Source organism: Oncorhynchus tshawytscha, linkage group LG28 (genome assembly GCF_018296145.1).
Source record: "Oncorhynchus tshawytscha isolate Ot180627B linkage group LG28, Otsh_v2.0, whole genome shotgun sequence".
In the NCBI taxonomy this organism is placed as follows: Eukaryota; Metazoa; Chordata; class Actinopteri; order Salmoniformes; family Salmonidae; genus Oncorhynchus; species Oncorhynchus tshawytscha.
In genome coordinates this window covers 6,917,546-6,940,583 of record NC_056456.1, presented here as the reverse complement: position 1 = coordinate 6,940,583, position 23,038 = coordinate 6,917,546, and the positions used below count along the sequence as shown (strand labels likewise).

At 41.4% G+C, this 23,038-nt stretch overlaps 1 protein-coding gene across 1 annotated transcript in view; it reads left to right on the top strand.

Moving 5' to 3' along the window:
- The window catches only part of LOC112226574 (excitatory amino acid transporter 5-like), a 72,773-nt gene that overhangs the window by 24,302 nt on the left and 25,433 nt on the right, over positions 1-23,038 (top strand). Inside the window, exons 3-7 of the mRNA XM_024390980.2 lie at positions 9,017-9,232; positions 15,908-15,950; positions 16,933-17,167; positions 17,534-17,633; positions 18,534-18,767. Coding sequence (XP_024246748.2) covers positions 9,017-9,232; positions 15,908-15,950; positions 16,933-17,167; positions 17,534-17,633; positions 18,534-18,767 — 828 coding nt within the window. The remainder of the gene's footprint in view (positions 1-9,016; positions 9,233-15,907; positions 15,951-16,932; positions 17,168-17,533; positions 17,634-18,533; positions 18,768-23,038) is intronic.

The window sequence follows — 23,038 nt, the reverse complement described above, 5'->3', positions numbered from 1 at the left end:
TGCTTGTGCTTCTAGTTCCGACAATGCAACGAGTAATCTAATCTAACCTCACAATTACAAAACTACTACCTTATACACACAAGTGTAAAGGGATAAAGAACATGTACATAAAGATATATGAATGAGTGATGGTACAGAACGGCATTGGCAAGATGCAGATGGTATCGAGTACAGCATATCCATATGAGATGAGTAATGTAGAGTATGGGAGGGAACAGGGAGTACAGGAGAGGGCTCAGAACGCACCCTTGTGGGGCCCCAGTGTTGAGGATCAGTGGGGTGGAGATGTTGTTACCTAACCTCACCACCTGGGGGTGGCCCGTCAGGAAGTCCAGTACCCAGTTGCACGGGGCGGGGTCGAGACCCAGGGTCTCGAGCTTGATGACGAGTTTGGAGGGTACTATGGTGTTAAATGCTGAGCTGTAGTCGATGAACAGCATTCTCAGATAGGTATTCCTCTTGTCCAGATGGGTTAGGGCAGTGTGCAGTGTGGTTGCGATTGCGTCGTCTGTGGACCTATTTTGGCGGTAAGCAAATTGGAGTGGGTCTAGGGAGTCAGGTAGGGTGGAGGTGATATGGTCCTTGACAGCCATGGTGTCTTTAGACAGATACATTCTATTGTTCTAGTAGAGCAAGATTGTTTTCATAGTCTCTTTTTACATACAACATGAAAATCAACACACAATCCAATACTTCATAGAAACACAATACAATATACAACAGTGTTGTTGTACTTTGTGTCAGCAAAGGGAGGAAGTGAGTGAGGTAGCGATTGAAAACTACCTATCTACTACATCGGCAATGGAAATATACTCAGTCAGTCACAATTATCACAAGATTCCAGTGATATGCAATTGCAAGTAAACAACCGCAAAGTGTGATTAACATAAAAAACAATGACAGCGAATTCTAAATCTCTTTTAAAAGTGATGAAGAATTTGGTTCCAGGAAAAAACTATTGATTTATCAGTCACATGCATACCTCCAAGCCCTTCTGGCACCAACTGATGCATGTCTGATGCCTCGAGTTCTGATTATCATTTTGGATTTTCTAATTTTGCAGCATCCAAACATATTTAATAAACCATAGTTGAATAAAGAATTAACATCTAATGTATTGATTTGTTTTCATTGAATTTGTGACCACAGAATGATGTTTGAGTTCTGTAGCAGACTTTACTGTTAATTGGGAGATGTCTGATGCTTCATGATTCTTCTCTTTTGATCTGGCTGTGTATTTTTCTATTTTTGCTGCATCCCAACACCTCTGATAAACCATATTTGAAGAAATCATTGATTTCTATTTAATGTATTTGCTTTTATTTGTGATGACAAGGACAGATTGTCCCTGTGTGAAAATTAGCAAGAGTGTTCATCAGTTTCTTGATGACTACACAGTCTCTTGTGTAGACTGGATGAATCTGTGTGCGTCCCAAATGGCACCCTATTCCCTTTATAGTGCACTACTTTTGACTAGGGCGCACACACACACACACACACACACACTAATTTCGGCACCCAGACCCAAATGAGTGTCACGGCCGTGTCGTGAGAGACTTAGTCTCGTACATTAGAAGCCTTCTGAGGCTATGAGCGGCTATATCTTAGTGATATATGAAACAGTTATATACATACTGTACATACTGTACACAAATACCCTCCCCCTTCACTCACTGCCTCCTGTGCCCATCTCCTGCTGGTAAGAGACTGTGTGACGATCAAGGACATCCAGAAATCTCAGCCTCAGCACGCTCTCAAGATCGGGATGGTTCACTGGATCTACGTCCCAAATGGCACCCTATTTCCCATTCCCCAATTGGTCCTGTTCAAACGTAGTGCAAGGAATGGGATGCCATTTGGGATGTAGATCGTACCTCAGAGGGGTATCTGCGGAGGACAGACTCACAGCACAAAATGCCAGAGGAAACATTCATTGACCACTCTAACCCACCGGCCAAACAATACAGGATTAGATTTTAGGCAGCTCGGTCAACATCTTGTCTGCATCCCAAATGGTAGCCTATTCCCTGTATAGTGCACAACTTTTGAACAGGGCCCATAAGGCTTTGGTCAATATAAATTAACTATGTAAGGAATATGGTGCCATTTGGGAAGCATCCCTTGTCTGTCCAGCTCTGGGGATCAGAGAGTCCCAGAGATCGATGTCCCCTCCATTTCCTGTTCAATATAAATGCTCTCTGGTACTAAATGGTAGTAAATCTGCAACAAGTGATCCCACTGATACAGTGTGATTTCTTTGCCTTTTCATTACTGAGAGTGATGTCACATAGCCTTCGTTTTGTACTACCAGTACAACAATTAGTTGTACATTACATTCATGGCAAGGGCTACATGAATCAAATTTGAATATGAATATGAATGAGCATCTAACTGAGAGAAAATGTTTCTATTAAAGGGCTAAATATAATCCCTTTCACAGAAGTTAAGCGCTATAGCACGATTGAAATGTAAAGGTAATGTTCCCATGTTCGCTGAGACTGATTCAAGGTAAATGCTGCATATGTCGGCTCAATCAGAATTTACCTTTAAATCTTGGCGCACCCATCCCGCTAGCAGGATCATTTTCGTCAACATCCGCTAAATTGTAGAGCGCCAAATTCAAATTAAATTACTAAAGATATTTAATTTTCATGAAATCACAAGTGCAATATAGCAAAACACAGCTTAGCTTGGTGTTAATCCACCTGGAGTGTCAAATTTCAAAAAAGCTTTTACAGCTAAAGCAAACCAAGCGTTTATGTAAGGACACCTCTCTCAGCAGACAAAACATTACAAACAGCTATCAGCAAAGTAGATTGGTCACGAAAGTCAGAAAAGCAATAAAATTAATCGCTTACCTTTGATGATCTTCAGATGTTTGCACTCACGAGACTCCCAGTTACACAATAAATGTTCCTTTTGTTCCATAAAAATGATTTTTATATCCAAGATACCTCCATTTGGTTGGCGCGTTTTGTTCAGAAATCCACAGGCTCGAGCAGTCACGACGGGGCAGACGAAAATTCCAAATAGTATCCGTAAAGTTCGTAGAAACATGTCAAACGTTTTTTATAATCAATCCTCAGGTTGTTTTTACAATAAATAATCGATAATATTTAAATCGGACCGTAGCTTTTTCAATAGGAGAGAGAGAGAAAATGTCTGCTTCAAGCTGACATCCAAAACTCTGCTGGCACCCAGCCATCCACTGATGCAATGTGATAGTTCTCGCTAATTTTTCAGAATAAAAGGCTGAAACTATGTCTAAAGACTGTTCACACCATGTGGAAGCCATAGGAAAAGGAATCTGGTTGATATCCCTTTAAATGGAGGGAAGGCATGCAATGGAACAGGGAGCTTTCAAAATAAGAGGCACTTCCTAGTTGGATTTTCCTCAGGTTTTCACCTGCAATATCAGTTCTGTTATACTCACAAACAATATTTTGACAGTTTTGGAAACATTAGAGTGTTTTCTATCCCAATCTGACAATTATATGCATATTCTAGCTTATGGGCTTGAGAAATAGGCAGTTTAATTTGGGTACGTTTTTCATCCAAACATCAAAATACTGCCCCCTACACTCAACAGGTTAACCTCTATGGGACCGGTGCCCCCCCCCACGGGATGGTTGAGCTAACGTGCGCTAATGTGATTAGCATGAGGTTGTAAGTAACAAAACATTTCCCAGGACATAGACATGTAGACATTTACACAGCATGCTTACCACTTTGAAGATGAAAAAAAACCTGAGAACTTGAGCGTGCATAACTATTCACCCCCCAAAGTCAATAATTTGTAGAGACCCCTTTTGCAGCAATTACAGCTGCAAGTCTCTTGGGGTATGTCTCTATTAGCTTGGCATATCTAGCCACTGGGATTTTTGCCCGTTCATCAAGGCAAAACTGCTCCAGCTTCTTCAAGTTGGATGGGTTCCGATGGTGTACAGAAATCGTTAAGTCATACTACAGATTCTCAATTGGATTAAGGTCTGGGCTTTGACTAGGCCATTTCAAATGTTTCCCCTTAAACCACTTGAGTGTTGCTTTAGCAGTATGCTTAGGATCATTGTCCTGCTGGAAGGTGAACCTCCGTCCCAGTCTCAAATCTGTGGAAGACTGAAACAGGTTTCCCTCAAGAATTTCCCTGTATTTAGCGCCATCCATTCCTTCAATTCTGACCAGTTTCAAAGTCCCTGCCGATGAAAAACATCCCCACAGCATGATGCTGTGGGGATGGTATTCTCTTTTTTTATTTTTTACCCCTTTTTCGTGGTATTAGTAGCTACTATCTTGTCTCATCGCTACAACTACGGTACGGGCTCGGGAGAGATGAAGGTTGAAAGTCATGTGTCCTCTGATACACAACCCAACCAAGCCGCACTGCTTCTTAACACAGCGCCATCCAACCCGGAAGCACCAATATGTTGGAGGAAACACCGTGCACCTGGCAACCTTGGTTAGCACGCACTGCACCTGGCCCGCCACAGGTGAGCAATGAGACAAGGATTTCCCTACCAGCCAAACCCTCCCTAACCCAGACGACGCTAGGCCAATTGTGCGTTGCCCCACGGACCTCCCGGTCGCGGCCGGTTGCGACAGAGCCTGGGCGCGAACCTAGAGTCTCTGGTGGCGCAGCTGGCACTGCAGTACAGCACTCTTAACCACTGCGCCACCCGGGAGGCCTGGGGATGGTATTCTCAGGGTGATGGGAGGTGTTGGGTTTGCGCCAGACATTTTCTTTGATGGCCAAAAAGCTAAATCTGACCATATGTTTGGGGAATCTCCCACATGCCTTTTGGCGAACACCAAACGTGTTTACTTATTTTTTTCTTTAAGCAATGGCCTTTTCTTCTGGCCACTCTTCCGTAAAGCCCAGCTCTGTGGAGTGTACGGCTTAAAGTGGTCCTATGGACAGATATTCCAATCTCCGCAGTGGAGCTTTGCAGCTCCTTCAGGGTTATCTTTGGTCTCTTTGTTGCCTCTCTGAATAATGCCCTCCTTGCTTGGTCTGTGAGTTTTGGTGGGCGGCCCTCTCTTGGCAGGTTTGTTGTGGTGCCATAATCTTCCCATTTTTTAATAATGGATTTAAAATGGTGCTCCGTGGGATGTTCAAAGTTTTGGGTATTTTCTTAAAACCCAACCCTGATCTGTACTTCTCCACAACTTTGTACCTGAGCTGTTTGGAGAGCTCCTTGGTCTTCATGGTGCTGCTTGCTTGGTGTAGTCACTTGCTTGGTGGTGTCCCTTGCTTAGTGGTGTTGCAGACTCTGGGGCCTTTCAGAAAAGGTGTATATATGCTGAGATCATGTAACACTTACATTGTACACAGGTGGACTTTATTTAACTAATTGTGTGAATTCTGAAGGTAATTGGTTGCACCAGATCTTATTTAGGGGCTTTATAGCAAACATAGCATATATATATATATATATATATATAGCATGAACCACTTTTCCGTTTTGAATTTTTTGGAATTTTTGGAAACAAGTAATTTTTTCATTTCACTTCACCAATTTGGACTATTTTGTTGTATTACATGAAATTCAAATAAAAAATCAATTTAAACTACAGGTTGTGTTGCAACTTAATAGGAAAAAATGCCAAGGGGGATGGATACTTTTGCAAGGCAATGTAAGCACTGTATGCTATTAGCTGAAATCTTTCTTTAAAGCCTTGTTTTCCTGTTTTTTTTATGTACACTGAGTATACCAAACATTAAGAACACCTTTTCCCTCAGAACAGCCCCAATTTGTCGAGGCATGGACTCTACAAGGTGTTGAAAGCATTCTACAGTGATGCTGTCCCATGTTGACTCCAATGCTTCCCACAGTTGTGTCAAGTTGGCTGAATGTCATTTGGGTGGTGGACCATTCTTGATACATACGGGAAACTGCTGAGCGTGAAAAACCCAGCAGTATTGCAGTTTTGACACAAACCTACTACCATACCCGTTCAAAGGCACTTACATTTTTTCTCTTGCCCAATCACCCTCTGAATGACACACATACACAATCCATTGTCTCACAGCTTAAAAATCATTTTTTAACCTGTCTCCTCCCCTTCATCTATACTGATTGAAGTGGATTTAACATGTGACATCAATAAGGGATCATAGCTTTCACCTGGATTCACCTGGTCAGTCTATGTCATGGAAAGTGTTCTTAATGTTTTCTTAATGTTTTGCAGTACACTGTATATTGGAACTAAAGGGGCATTTTTGTGAAAATTACAAAAATGCCCCTTTAGTGTAGGAGCTGTTTTAAAAGGCCGACTGAAATTTCAGCCTGTTTTGGTGTGATGGAGTTTCGTCCCATCACCAGGCGGCAAATTAGTTAAATTAGTTAATTAGTTAATGTTTGATGTTGAGATAAAAACGACTGCGTTCGACCTTTAAAAAGTGTATTTCACATGAATTTCGCAATACACGATACAGACGAGAACAAGAGGTAGCTAATCATTTCAACAACCGTTAGCTCTCTCTCTCTTTCTCTCGTTCGCTTACTCTACTCACTGTCTACAGTTTGATTTTCTAGTCTCTCTCTTTCTTGCGCTTTCTCTCTCTCTCAATTCTATTCAATTTGCTTTATTGGCATGACGTAACAATATACATGTTGCCAAATCGTATTTAGGAGACTGAGTGATTCATTTACAACATTAACATATTTAAAATAATAATAATCAATATTGTCAAATGGACAATCAGTAGCAACAATAATCAAGGGTAAAAAATAATCATACAATGGAGAATAACAATGGCATAGAGGACATGTGCAAGTTGGTCTGTCAGACACAGTCCCTCATATTATTGCAGACAGCAATGTAGTGCGCTGCCAACCTACAGCTCTCTGCATCTTCCCCCAACAGGACGGTAGCCTATTATCATCAGAGAGGTCTCTGAAACCTTGAATAAGGGTTTCAAATTTGGGGAAATTACACTTTTAGTTGTATATTTTTTACATTTTGTCAGGAAATGCAGCTGTCTCAGGTCCTGCTGTGGTGCAGTGGTTGCACAGCCTTTCCTCTACAGGGAGCCATGTTTCCTGTGTCTACCGTTCTCAATGGCAAGGCTGTGCTCACTGAGCCTGTACTTTGTACAGGTTTTGATCAGTAACCATGGTCAAATAGTTTGCCATGGTTTACTGTTGATGTAGTGCCAGATAGCAATGCATTTAGCTTTGTGCTTGTGTTTCCCAATAGGTAATGTAGTTTTGTTTTGACTGTGTTGTAATTTGGTTTATTCTGATTGATTGGATGTTCTGGTCCTGAGGCTTCAGTGTGTTAGTAGAACAGGTCTGTGAACTCAACCCCAGGATCAGCTGGATTAGGGGACTTTTTTCTTTGCCCAGTGTTTGGCATTGCAGAGCTTGGTATTGATATGAGAGGGAGGAGCTGTTTAGTTGACTAGTGTCAGTTGCTTGCTGTTGTGCTGTGCTTTTTTGGTTCTGATTGTACGTTTATAGAGTTTTAAAGTCTCATAGTAATGAAGGCGTAATTCACCATTATTTGGCACTTTTTGCTTTTGGTTTGATAGTGTTCCAATTTTTTTCCTGATAATTTTACAATCTGTATCAAACGAGTGGTCATCGGTATTTTAATGTATTTATTTTTAAAATCTTTTTCAGTTGTGCTTCCTTTGCCATTTGCCTGAAAATATTGTTTATATGTTTTACTGCTAGATTGATGCCTTCTTTACTATGAGTGTGTGGTATCTAGAAAGTTATTGTGTTTGGATTTTTTGGTTACTGGTTGCCTTCTGTGCTGTTTTGGGCCCATCTGTATGAATTTCTGAAGTTGCACAGCTTTCTGGGCTGTGAATGTGTGGTTGTTTCCAAGTCTGTACTTTTGAGGAACAAGGTAATTTGGCTGTGATCAGATAGAGGTGTTAGTGGCTTGATGGTGAATTAGCTGAGAGAGAAAGGGTCAATGTCTGTAATCATATAGTCTACTGTGCTGTGGCCAAGAGGTCAGTAATAGGTGAATCTCCCCAAAGAGTAACCTACCATTAACAAAGTACAGACTCAGGCTTTGACAGAGCTACAACAAATCCGTTCCGTTTTTGTTGATGCTGTCACTGTTGTTTCTATGGGGCAGATTAAGACAGAAACAGTATGGCCTGTAATAAAGCTGTCCCCTCGTGTGGTCGTTAGGTCAGATAGTGTGCCTGTGAGCGCATGTGTGTCTCCACAGATCAGCACATTTCCCTGGGCCTGTGAGTGACAGTGAGTGACAATGTCTGCCTTACACAATGTCTCCTGCAGAATGATGACATCAACATCTTTCAGATGACGTCAACATCTTTTCAGTGGTAAACTCTTCAGTCCAAAGATTGACAAGTTTAGGCCCTGAATGTTTCACATGCTAACTGATAGTGATTTCACGTTGCAATTAAGAAAGAATAGCACAGTAAAAAATACAGTAATTACTAAGTTGTTAGGAGTGAGATAAACAATGGATAACAGCAAACGGGTTCTCTTTTTATTTTTTCCTTCTTTCTATTGAACAAGTAAACTCTTAGTACAGCAGTGTATGCGTGTGTGTTGAGTGGAGTTTAGTGCAGATATACTGGAGGAGCTGTTTAATCTCACTCAATCCTCCAGAGTTCTCCTTTCCGCTGAGGGCCTCAGCGTAGCTGCGCTGGTCCTGCTGTTGGGCCCCCGTGGAGGGTGGCCAGATCTGGGCCGGGGGGGCTGCCTCTCTGGTCTGGTAGAGGTGGTGGTCTGGTGTGGGGTAGTAGGCTGGGCCCGGTCCAGTCTGGCTGTGCCGATGGAAGTGGTGATGCTCTGGTGGTGGGTAAGGGCCTGTGGGGTGTGCTGGGTCTGGAGTGGAATTGAGGGGGCTTGGGGCTCCTTGGTGGTCTGGTAGGGGTCTCTGAGTGGTCCTCTGTCCAGTAAGACGTGGGGTGTTTCTCTACCAAGTGCCCCCTAACCATTCTGTTTCTCTCTGTCTACTCCTGTGATGATCTGCCTGGCTCTTTCACTTCCTAACCATTCTTTTTCTCTTCTCTCTCTCTCTCCAGTTTGATGTCGGGGCTAGCAGCCTTGGATGCCAAGTGTTCCAGCCGCCTGGGCATCATGACCGTCTCCTACTACCTGTGGACCACCTTTGTGGCGGTGGTGGTGGGCATCCTCATGGTTACCATCATCCACCCAGGGGGCGCCGCCCAGAAGGAGGACAACGAGGACAGCGGCAAGCCAATCATGAGCTCCGCTGACGCCCTGCTTGATCTGATTCGGTAAGAGACAGGAAGAAGATCATTACATTGACCTTTGACCTATGTTTTTGCGTGTCCTACAGAATTGAATCGTTCTAAAATCAGCCTACAGTGAAGGTTCAATTTTTCAAGGGTTGCAATGTTGAGGGGTTTTATTTGTCACGTTTACAATAAACATTTGTTCCCAGGTGCAAAACATATTCTAGACAGGAATATTGCTATTACTTTGTCAGTTCCTCTTCAAGCCTCTGTACTCTGTGACTATTGACATGCTAAAGGCTTTGTTGTTCAACAAATCAAATGTGTTCACATAGTGACTTATAAAAGCAACATTTCTTACAAGGGTTTTTACACAGTAACATGGCAACTGCAGATTCCCAAGACCCTCTAGACCTCACTCAGTAAGAGACCTCCCCTTCATCAGAATTTGTTTGAGGCAGGAAAATGATTTGATATGATAAATCATAAATCATAAAACCAGTAAGACGTGCGTGTGTCCGTGAGTGTGTGCGTGCATGTGTGCATGTGCGTTCCGTGTGGAGATTGTAGTAGGCAGCTAAGGGGCTTCCAGCTCTTAGATTCACCTCCTCAGTTAACAACAACATTCCTCAGCAGAGCCTTGGAATATAATTACCATTGGTTGCATTCCAAATGGTACCCTATGAATAGGGTGCCATTTGGGATGTAGGCCAGCAAATAACCATGGCCCTCAAAATGCCTTATGCACTCCAAGATCTTAAGCACAAGAAATTTGTAAGATATAGTGTTAATTGGATTCGTAACATATCGTCCAATTTTTTTTAATAAAAAATTGAAGGACGGAACAAGTAATTCGAAATGGATGACGCCGTACACAATTTGATGACGTAGTACACAATTTGATGATGTAGTACACAATTTGATGATGTAGTACACAAAAAACGGGGACCACTTTTGACTCGTGAACACCACTTTCAAAACTACTGGCTGAAATTATGCAAAAGTTCGAGAGTGCATCTTTGATGCTTTATTAAAAATCATTAAAAAGCAGCATTTTTATTCTCTTTGTTCTCTTTTCCATCCAATGCCACCGTGTCAACGCTCCAGCTAATGGATCATTATTGTGTCCTATATAGAGTTTGAAGTCAGAAGTTTACATACACTTAGGTTAGAGTCATTAAAACTCGTTTTTCAACCACTCCGCAAATTTCTTGTTGACAAACTATAGTTTTGGCAAGTTGGTTAGGACATCTACTTTGTGCATGACACAAGTCATTTTTCCAACAATTGTTTACAGACCAATTATTTCACTTATAATTCACTGTATCACAATTCCAGTGGGTCATCTGTACAAACAATAGTACGCAAGTATAAACACCATGGCACCAAGCAGCCGTCATACCGCTCAGGAAGGATACGCGTTCTGTCTCCTAGAGATGAACGCACTTTGGTGAGAAAGTGCAAATCAATCCCAGAACAACAGCAAAGGACCTTGTGAAGATGTTGGAGGAAACAGGTACAAACTTATCTATATTCACAATAAAACGAGTCCTATATCGCCATAACTGCAAAAAACACTAAAGCTGGAGACTCTTACCTCCCTCACTAGCTTTAAGCACCAGCTGTCAGAGCAGCTCACTGATCACTGCACCTGTACATATCCCATCTGTAAATAGCCCATCCAATCTACCTCATCCCCATACTGTATTTATTTATTTATCTTGTTCCTTTGCACCCCAGTATCTCTACTTGCACATTCATCTTCTGTACATTCTACCATTCCAGTGTTTAATTGCTATATTGTAATTACTTCGACACCATGGCCTATTTATTGCCCTACCTTCCTTATCCTACCTCATTTGCACATGCTGTATATAGACTTTTCTACTGTATTATTGATTGTATGTTTGTTTATTCCATGTGTAACCCTGTGTTGTTGTATGTGTCGAACTGCTTTGCTTTATCTTGGCCAGGTCGCAGTTGGAAATGAGAACTTGTTCTCAACTAGCCTATCTGGTTAAATAAAGGTGAAATATATACATATTTTTTAATAACCTGAAAGGCCGCTCAGCAAGGAAGAAGCCACTGCTCCTAAACCGCCATAAAAAAGCCAGACTATGGTTTGCAACTGCAAATGGGGACAAAGATTGTACTTTTTGGAGAAATGTCCTCTGGTCTGATGAAACAAAAATAGAACTGTTTGGCAATAATGACCATCGTTATGTTTCAAGGAAAAAGGGGGAGGCTTGCAAGCCGAAGAACACCATCCCAAACGTGAAGCATGGGGGTGGCAGCATCATGTTGTGGGGGTGCTTTGCTGCAGGAGGGACTGGTGCACTTCATAAAATAGATGGCATCTTGAAGAAGAAAATTATGTGGATATATTGAAGCAACATCTCAAGACATCAGTCAGGAAGTTAAAGCTTGGTCGCAAATGGGTCTTCCAAATAGACAACGACCCCAAGCATATTTCCATAGTTGTGGCAAAATGGCTTAAGGACAACAAAGTCAAAGTATTGGAGTGGCCATCTCAAAGCCCTGACCTCAAGCCTATAGAAAATGTGTGGGCAGAATTGAAAAAGCGTGTGCGAGCAAGGAGGCCTATACACCAGCTCTATCAGGAGGAATGCGCCAGAATTCACCCAACTTATTGTGGGAAGCTTGTGGAAGGCTACCCAAAATGCAATGCTACCAAATGCTAATTGAGTGTATGTAAACTTCTGACCCACTGAGAATGTGAAAAGCTGAAATAAAAGCTGAAATAAATAATTCTCTCTACTATTATTCTGACATTTCACATTCTTAAAATAAAGTGGTGATCCTAACTGACCTAAGACAGGGAATTTTTACTGAGAATAAATGTCAGGAATTGTGAAAAACTGAGTTTAAATGTAATTGGCTAAGGTGTATGTAAACTTCAGACTTTATTACCACCTCTGTCGCCTCAGTTCCACCCAATCATGTATATAGAAAACATACGTCTCTGGTTCAACCTCTGTTCACCATCACCCCAGAGAGGATCAATTATTTGGTACTGTAGCTCCCCAAGACAACATTTAACCCAGACCATTCCTTTTCACATTTCTCCGGTGAGAGTTTTGAACTGTTTAATTCAACTGTGCCAGAGATATTTTGTTAATATTTGAAAAATATTTGGAAATATAAGGCCATGGCCTATATTTGGAAAATATTAAGCTATGAACTGCTTAATTGACAATATAACTGCTCTTTTAAAGCTAAAGTTTGCGATAGGCAAAACTGCCACACTGGCTGCCCCCAGGTGCGTTTGTTACTGTTTTTTTTCTGAGGAAATTAGCATCCAGCATCGTGGTATAAAAAAAGAACATTGTGCATACTCTGATGTTATACCGTGCATTAAATCTCCAGCGTCTGGTTGTCTCTCACCCAGCCGCCCTGGTGGTTAACCATGTGTGCTGTGTCATGTGCCGTCTCAGTCTCACGGAGTGTGTGTATGTATGTGTGTTTCAGTGACACAAACGCACACAGGATGTAAAGCCTAATGCCTCCTCTGTCAGTGGGTCACAGCTAAGCTAATTAAGCAGGTGAGGGATGGAGTGTGGGTTTAGGGTTAGGGTTAGACACAGGGACATGCTAGACTGACTCAGAGCATCACAGTGTGTATGACCATAACAGTCGGTCAGTGGGCCACTGTCACAAGCACTTAGTCACCCAGTCACAGGCCTATGGCCCTACACAGCTCCCAGTCACAGGCCTATGGCCCTTACCTACACACAGGGACCGCTCGTAGGGAGGCTTTACTACACAGACAAATGCAGTTTATAATTACTTTATTATCGTTTAGTATTAATGATTAACAAACATTTACCATATGTTATAGTAAACGTAATAAATAAAAAGGCAGTAAGTTGGCATACGTGTTTGTTCACAAAGTGTATATTTTTTTGTTAGAGCTGAACACCTACCTTGTCATGTGGTGTCCTGCATCAGAAGATTGTAACAGGTAATCAGATTTATGATGTGAAAAAGTGTATGTTAAGCCAGACTCAGGGATTCTGTGGCCCTTACCTACAACACAGAGTCCTCATGTGAGAGACTCTACACAGACAATGGCACTTTATTACTACATTATTACTATTAAATATAACTGATTAAGGAAGACTGAATATCTTTTATTGTCATTGTGTAAGTATAGGTGGTACTCATTCAGGTGTATTTTGATTAGAGCTGAGCATGTGCATTAGCCTGTTGCATGCTGTTAAACATAGGGAACTGATGCAGAGGGTAACTGCGCAATTATTTATGTGTTTTTTTAAAACTTAAAATTATAAAATGAAAAGTGAGTGCTAAGCCCTGTGACATTTTGAAAATGCGTGGGACAATGACCTGTGTATCTATACCAGGGTTGAAGTCAATTCCATTTCAATTCTAGTTAATTCTGGAAGTACACTGAAATTCCAGTTCCAATTGACTTTAAAGCTTTTCAATAAGGAACATGTGGAATTGGAATTGACCCCAACCCTGGTATCTACCTAGGCAGCAGCTATGGCACATGTACGTGAGGCCAGAAGGAGGGATCCTGCCTGTCCTTGTTGTTGCTGTGTGGGTTTTTTTTTATCCCAGAGGACAGCTGTGCTCAGGATTTACCCTAAAGCTTTAGAGCCTCCCTCCCTCCCTGCCTTCATCTATCATGCCAGTGTATATATGTGCTTATGTCGGTGCGCCTCTTTTTGTGCATGTTTGTGCGAGATGTATGTGTGCGTCTGCATGTCCAAGTATGTGTGTGCTTATGGCCGTGAGCTTGTGTGTGTGTTTAATGTGATGTGTGTATGAACATGTGTAATGGTGTAGGTTTAATTAGTGGCATTGAGGTCAGTGTTTCGTTCTGATCCACACTGTGTTTGATTACCAGAGTGGTTTATTGGCATGCTTGACTCTCATAGAGGACCGGAACGGATGCCTTAGTAATGGAATCTACTATAAATCAAGTCAAATTCAAATCCAATTTATTTGTCACCTACACAGTTTACATGTATGACCTAGTGATTAATTATACTGCACTTCAATACTCTATATCAGTATTTTTATTTTAAATCATATTTTTTTCTTATTTTCTTAAAACCATCAACCAACAAATTAATCACATTATATTTATACAGTGAATTTTACAAATGTTTAGCGAGCAGGTTGTTTATTATTGCACTATGTACATATCTTTATTAAAATGTTTATTGAACCATTTTTTAACTAGGCAAGTCAGTTAAGAACAAATTCTTATTTACAATGACTGCCTACCCCAGCCAAACCCTAACCTGGACGACGCTGGGCCAATTGCGAGATGCCCTATGGGACTCCCAATCATGGCCGGTTGTGATACAGCCTGGAATTGAACCAGGGTCTGTAGTGATGCCTCTAGCACTGGCCATATGTTTGCATTTCAAATAGCGACGCTCATCCTGTGCTCGCACCTCCAGCACTGGGAGGGACATTCCCGAAAAGTGCAGGAGATTCCATTTGTCTCCTGGTGCCTTCCAAGGCTGAAAGTGATTAAAACTGAACCTGAGGTTGTGAATGTAATTATGTGAATTAAATTGTTGTGCTTGGATTGTTTCAAGAGCTGTATATTACGTATGTTCAGAGAGACCGGGTCAAAATTGTATGTTGGGTTGACCGGTTATCAGGCACATTCCTGTTGTCTGGTCATAACATTCAAAAGATCAGAGTCTCCTTTGGTTTAACTTTAACTGTTTTGAAAGCTACATTAAGACAAGCGTATTTCTTATTAGTTGAGAGTCATTTACTCTGTCTTATACTGTAATGTATAATGTATTTTATGTACACAGTAATTGTTTGTGTCAATTAATTTGTGACTAATACATCTTATTAGTTGATTTGAGTAAATGCATCCCTCATTTATAGAGTAACTCTTTGACTATACATTCATAAATTAGTAGCTCTATTGGTAAATGTTATTTAGACTATACACATAGCATTATGCATAGGTTCTAACATGACATCTCTGGCTAAGATAGACCTACATTAAAGCTTGGACTGTGGTTGCTATAAACAACTCATTAGTCCTATAAGCCACTTAATAATCACATATAGCTATCTTAGAACACATGTAATTACAGTACCAAGTGGTGACGTGCAGACTCTCAAGCTGACTAGACCCTTCGGTATACAATACCAGTCAAAAGTTTGGACACACCTACTCATTCAAGGGTTTCTCTTCATTTGTACTATTTTACACTTTGTAGAATAATAGTGAAGACATCAGAACTATGAAATAATACATATGGAATCATGTAGTAACCAAAAAAGTGTAAAACAAATCAAAATACATTTTAGATTTTAGACTTTTCAAAGTAGCCACCCTTTTCCTTGATGAACGCTTTAGACACCCTTGGCATTGCTACTACTATGTGTTCTACTGAAAATGCTACTACTGTACTACTGTACAACGTTTCTGGTTATCCACAAGATGATGTGAAAGAGAGAAGTGGTGCATCAAAAAAGGTTATAAATAAAGTGTAAAGCTTTTGGATGCGACTCCTCATTTGGAACATTCTGTGCCTCCATGTCTGTTATTGGAAAGTCTAGTCACATAACAGATTTGAACTTCACATGAAAAAGTTTGATTGAAAATTTGTGAATCATCTTATTTCAACACTTTCATTTCTGAAACCTGTCAGCCGGCTACAGAGTTGAACCCTTTTCTATATTCTTCCCTTCCAGAAACATGTTCCCAGCCAACTTGGTCCAAGCAACTTTCCAACAGGTGAGCAGTATGACATTATCATACTGTATATAGTAGAAATGTAGCCGTTTCCATTTTAGTTTCCTAAAGAGTTTTAGGAGGAGTGCCAAAGCATGAAATGCCGATAATAGGAGATGAATGAGATTATTTGAATGGAAGTCTGTATATTTGAAATACAAATTCACCAAATTATGGGTGACGGTTGACCGGAATGCATTCAGTACAGTATATTTAACTAATTCCGACTCTTTTTCATACACGTACCATCATCATGCTTAGCTTGTATATCTATCTACACATAACATGTTAGATACTTCAGTATGACATTAATGTATATGCTGTATATATACTGAGTGTACAAAACATTATGAACTCTCTTTCCATGACATAGACTGCCCAGGTGAATTTAGGTGAAAGCTATGATCCCTTATTGATGACACTTGTTAAATCCACTTCAATGAGTGTAGATGAAGGGGAGGAGACAGGTTAAAGAAGGATTTTTAAGCCTTGAGACAATTGAGGCATTGATTGTGTATGTGTACTATTCAGAGGGTGAATGGGCAAGACAAAAGTTTTAAGTAAGTGCCTTTGAAAAGGGTATGGTAGTAGGTGCCAGGTGCACTAGTTTGTGTCAAGAGCTGCAACGCTGCTGGGTTTTTCACGCTCAGCAGTTTCCTGTGTGTTTCAAAAATGGTCCATCACCCAAGGACATTCAGCCAACTTGACACAACTGTGAGAATCTTTGAAGTCAACATGGGCCAGCATCCCTGTGGAACGCTTTCGACACCTTGTAGAGTCCATGCCCCAATGAATTTAGGCTGTTCTGATATTTGGAAGGTGTTTTGTACACTAAGTATATATCTGGTCTTGTTACTTTAGTAACGTTCCAGGAGTATTCCCATAATGAAGCCCCCCCTGCCCAAAGTGGCCCTGACAGAGAGCTTTATACAGTATATGTTGAATACTTTAATATGATATTCATGTATACATCTGGTCTTATTAGTACCGTACCAGGAGTATCCCCATCATGAAGGCCCCCCCACCCACGGTGGCAGCCTCCCTGATGGAGAGCACCACCCGGAGGGTCTATATCTACGGTGTCCAGGACGACAACGGCACCGACATCCAGAACTTCTCCCTGGACTTGACACCTCCGCCTGACATCCAGATGCGCACACTGCCCGGGACCAGCGATGGCATGAACGTCCTGGGGATCGTCATCTTTTCCGCCACCATGGGTGAGTGACGTCATCACTGACCTCTGACCTCTAACCCTGTGATGACATTATGGGTGAGGGACAGTTCCACTCACAAATGCACACACCGACGTGCACGCATGCATGCACACACACACACAAACACACACACAAACCCCCTAAGGCATACTGCCTTGTTGTGCCATTATGTTTGAGTGACATCAGATACTATCACTGTCATCTCTGCCCTTCATCTTGTTAAACTTTACACTTTAGTTCTTTCCTCAGTGTTTATCAATTCCCTATAGTAAAAGCACAAACTATTAGCAAATCAATCTAGCCCACGGTATGGTGTCCATGTTGTCTCAGTCTAACACTATGTGTTGTTGTTGGTGGTGGTCTCTCCAGGTATCATGCTGGGAAGAATGGGGCCTAATGGCAGCGCCTTGGTCAACTTCTGTCAGAGTCTGAACGAGGCTGTTCTGAAGATTGTCGCCATAGTGATTTGGTAAGAGCTAGAGGCCCCTCACAAAAAACAAGGAACTCAGTTGGGGTCTCAACTTACTGTTGAGAGTTAGAATAGTAGAATGCACAAGGTGCAGGATCAACATTTGGTTGTGGATCAGCAATTTTTCTCTTGTTATTTCAGTCACTTTATTTAACTAGGTAGGCAAGTTGAGAACAAGTTCTCATTTACAATTGCGACCTGGCCAAGATAAAGCAAAGCAGTTTGACACATACAACAACACAGAGTTACACATGGGGTAAAACAAACATACAGTCAATAATACAGTAGAAACAAGTCTATATGCGATGTGAGCAAATGAGGTGAGATAAGGGAGGTAAAGGCAAAAAAAGGCCATGGTGGCAAAGTAAATACAATATATCAAGTAAATCACTGGAATGGTAGATTTGCAGTGGAAGAATGTGCAAAGTAGAAATAAAAATAATGGGGTGCAAAGGAGCAAAATAAATCAATAAAATATCATATATCTTCAACGCATGGCAAAATGGGTCGAATTGCAGGAAATTAGATGTAAAATTGTTTAAAAAATATCGCTGCCCCATGGCGAAATGAATAGAATTGCCTAACATGTTTTATAAAATTACCAGGAGTATTCTCACAAAATGTTTCTCTGCCTCATAGCAAAAATGTGTAGAACTGCAGAAATCTTGCTTTAAAACTGCCACATTTTTTGTACACCCCAAATGTGTAGAATTGCAGGAAAGTAACTTAAAAACCAAAATGTTTCTCTCCACCGTCAAGAGCAGGGCCAACCAAATCTCGCTTAGGGCTCCCAAAAGGCTAGAGCCAGCTCTGTTAAAAAACTAGCCTATTTGGTAAAAAAAAGGACCTACAATGAGAATCTACAATGTAAACAACTCTTAATTTCCTGGTCCACCACAGGTACTTCCCTTTTGGCATTGTGTTCCTGGTTGCCGGTAAGATCCTGGAGATGGACGACCCGTCGGCCATGGGGAAGAAGTTGGGGTTCTACGCTATCACCGTGGTGATGGGGCTGGTGCTGCACGGTCTCTTCATCCTACCAGCCATGTACTTCTTCATCACCAAGAAGAGTCCCATCGTCTACATCAGGGGCATCCTGCAGGCCCTGCTCATCTCCCTGGCAACCTCGTCCAGGTAAACATCAACAACCATTAAACTGACCCTAACCCTAACCCTAGCTTCATATCCACACACTGTCTCAATCCTAACCCTAGCTCCAGCCGCAATCCTAGCCGTAACCCTAACCCTAGCCATAACCCTAGCTCCAGTCACATTCCCTGCTCTAACCTAATAAATTTGGTCACATCTTTTGGCACTGATCTCACTCATATGGCACTGATTTCACTCAGATCTCATCACATTTGTTGGTATGGAACCCTTGAGTCCCCTGTATGGCCCCAACCCGATCTAGTCATGGAGACATCCACTAGGGTGACCGTTGAAAAAGGCATTAATAGATGGTGCAATGGGTGTATAGACTTTCACTATGCACTATTTTCAGATTTTGCTGCCTTAAAATGTAATCTAAAAAGGGATGCAATTTGATATTTTCCCTACGGATCTACACAACCTACTACACATTTTCGAAGTGAAAGACAATTATAGAAAATTATTCTAATTATAAAACATTGAAAAACAAAGATGTCTTTGTTAGTATAATTTAATTATGCCAATGTGCTTTCATCAATTGAAAGCCCTTCATCTATTTTATGAGAATTTGTAAGATTTCTTGTTTGCATAAAATAGACGCAGACCAGTCTTTAAATAATAGGTAATAGAATGTATTCTCGGAGCGCGCTACCCCTTAAACACATGCATCAGTTTATATACAGATCATGACGTCATTTCACTGCCTTAACCGAACCCCCTCCTCTCGACCGGGACAAAGTAAGGTGAAAAGTTAATTCTAACTTACTAACACACTCCCAGATAACTTTTGACCCCTCAACATTATCGATAACCACTGAACTGACAGTTTTAATTAACAGAAACCCTAGGAATGCACTCACTGCCTTATCTAAAAACCCCAGAGCTATGTTTCAGTTGGGTCCACCATAGGCTAACGACCTTATGTGTTTACACAGTCCACAACCCATTTGTTCCTGCCTAGTTGGAATGGTGTTCATTAACATTTTATTACTCCTTGTCCTGTCACACAATTCCTTCTTATGAACTCATATTGTTAATTAAACATACAGAGTATAAGTTTACCTAGATACAATTCTATTTAAAATGGTGATATTGTTTATTCATTTATCCATAATAAATCCATAATAAATTCAACAGTCTTGTTTGCGTATGTCTTCACACCCCAGAGAGAATACTTGGTCGAAGCACCTTTGGCAGCCTTTACAGCTGTAAATAATTTTGAACACGATTCTACCAACTTTGCACAACTCCTTGGGCAACATATATACACTGTTTTTGTCAAAATTGCTCAAGCTCAGTAACTTTGGCTGGGAATCATTGATGGACAGCAATATTCAAACCCTGTCTCTGATTTTCAAGCAAAGTCAGGACTGAGACTGGACCACTAAGGAACACGCAACACCTCTTGGAAAGCAATTCTGGGGTGTCTTTGGCATTAAAATATGTGTCATTGTCCCCCAAAAAAGCTAGGTTTCATATTTATTTTGATCCTGACAAGCTCCCCAGTCTCTGCTGGCGACAACCATAACCATAACATGATGCTGCCGAAAATACAGAGGGTTTCACTCTATATACAGTTTTTAATTTAGGACAAAAAGTTAATTCCTTTGCCGTGTTGTCTTGCAGTATTACTTAACGGCCTTATTACAAACAGAATGGATGATTTGGAGTGGATTTAAAAAAAAATACAGGCTTCCTTCTTTTCACTGTGTTATACAGACCAAATCAAATCAAATCAAATTTTATTTGTCACATACACATGGTTAGCAGATGTTAATGCGAGTGTAGCGAAATGCTTGTGCTTCTAGTTCCGACAATGCAGTAATAACCAACAAGTAATCTAACTAACAATTCAAAAAAAAAACTACTGTCTTATACACAGTGTAAGGGGATAAAGAATATGTACATAAAGATATATGAATGAGTGATGGTACAGAGCAGCATAGGCAAGATACAGTAGATGGAATCGAGTACAGTATGTATATACATATGAGATGAGTATGTAAACAAAGTGGCATAGTTAAAGTGGCTAGTGATACATGTATTACATAAGGATGCATATAGAGTACAGTATATATGTATACATATGAGATGAATAATGTAGGGTATGTAAACATTATATTAGGTAGCATTGTTTAAAGTGGCTAGTGATATATTTTACATCATTTCCCATCAATTCCCATTATTAAAGTGGCTGGAGTTGAGTCAGTGTGTTGGCAGCAGCCACTCAATGTTAGTGGTGGCTGTTTAACAGTCTGATGGCCTTGAGATAGAAGCTGTTTTTCAGTCTCTCGGTCCCAGCTTTGATGCACCTGTACTGACCTCGCCTTCTGGATGATAGCGGGGTGAACAGGCAGTGGCTCGGGTGGTTGTTGTCCTTGATGATCTTTATGGCCTTCCTGTAACATCGGGTGGTGTAGGTGTCCTGGAGGGCAGTAGTTTGCCCCCGGTGATGCGTTGTGCAGACCTCACTACCCTCTGGAGAGCCTTACGGTTGTGGGCGGAGCAGTTGCCGTACCAGGCGGTGATACAGCCCACCAGGATGCTCTCGATTGTGCATCTGTAGAAGTTTGTGAGTGCTTTTGGTGACAAGCCGAATTTCTTCAGCCTCCTGAGGTTGAAGAGGCGCTGCTGCGCCTTCTTCACGATGCTGTCTGTGTGAGTGGACCAATTCAGTTTGTCTGTGATGTGTATGCCGAGGAACTTAAAACTTACTACCCTCTCCACTACTGTTCCATCGATGTGGATAGGGGGGTGTCCCCTCTGCTGTTTCCTGAAGTCCACAATCATCTCCTTAGTTTTGTTGACGTTGAGTGTGAGGTTATTTTCCTGACACCACACTCCGAGGGCCCTCACCTGACCAGTTATGTGGAGTGAAAGCAATGTTGTTGATCCTCTGTATTTTCAGGAAAAATCATGTTATGGGTATTCTTGTCACCAGGAGGGACTGGGGAGTTTGTCAATGAAACATTGACAGCAGTAAAGGGTGTTAATATAATGAACAGGATCTTTCAGTGAATCTCTCTGCTCTTGAATGAATCATAGCCATTGAAATAAGCATCTCTGTCTCGTGTTGAGTTTGGTTGAAATTAAATGACAAAATATTAGCTTGAATCAGCTTTACCACTGTCTGTGTCTTTCTTGTCATTTACACTGAGCAAAAATATAGACACTACATGTAAAGTGATGGTGCCGGAGGGTAGGGCTGCCTTCTTAACCAACCATGCTATTTTGTTTGTCTTTTCGCGTTGTTCGTAACTTGTTTTGTACATAATGTTGCTGCTACCGTCTCTTATGACCGAAAAGAGCTTCTGGACATCAGAACTGGGATTACTCACTTCAAGGTGGACGAGGAGTTCTTCTTCAATGAGTCGGACCCAAGGGATATACTATGGATGCCCGACCAGGCCCAGATCCCTGTGATTAGCTGGAAAAGGAAACGTAGGTTTTGCGGAAAGAGATCAGGATGCCTTGTGAGGATCAGGCAACGAGTGGCTAATCTGCCCTTGCCTTCCGTTCTGCTAGCTAACGTTCAATCGCTGGAAAATAAATGGGTTGAGCTGAAAGCACGTGTATCCTACCAACGGGACATTAAAAACTGTTATATCTTATGTTTCACCGAGTCGTGGCTGAACGACACAACATTAAGAACATACAGCTGGTGGGTTATACACTCTATCGGCAGGATAGAACAGCAGCCTCTGGTAAGACATGGGACGAGGGCCTATGAATTTATGTAAACAACAGCTGGTGCACGATATCTAAGGAAGTCTTAAGGTTTTGCTCACCTGAGGTAGAGTATCTCTTGATAAGTTGTAGACCACACTATCTACCTAGAGAGTTTTCATCTGTATTTTTCGTAGCTGTCTACATACCACCACAGACCGAGGCTGGCACTAAAACCGCACTCAATGAGGTGTATTTCGCCATAAGCAAACAGGAAAACGCTCATCCAGCGGTGGCGCTCCTAGTGTCAGGGGACTTTAATGCAGGGAAACTGAAATCAGTTTTACCCCATTTCTAATCAGCATGTTAAATATGCAATCAGAGGGGGGAAAAAATTCTAGACCACGTTTACTCCACACACAGAGAGGCGTACAAAGCTCTCCCTCTCTTTCCATTTGGCAAATCTGTCCACAACTATCCTCCTGATTCCTGATTACAAGCAAAAATGAAAGCAGGAAGCACCAGTGACTCAGTCTATAAAAAAGTGGTCAGATGAAGCAGGTGCGAAACTACAGGAGTGTTTTGCTAGC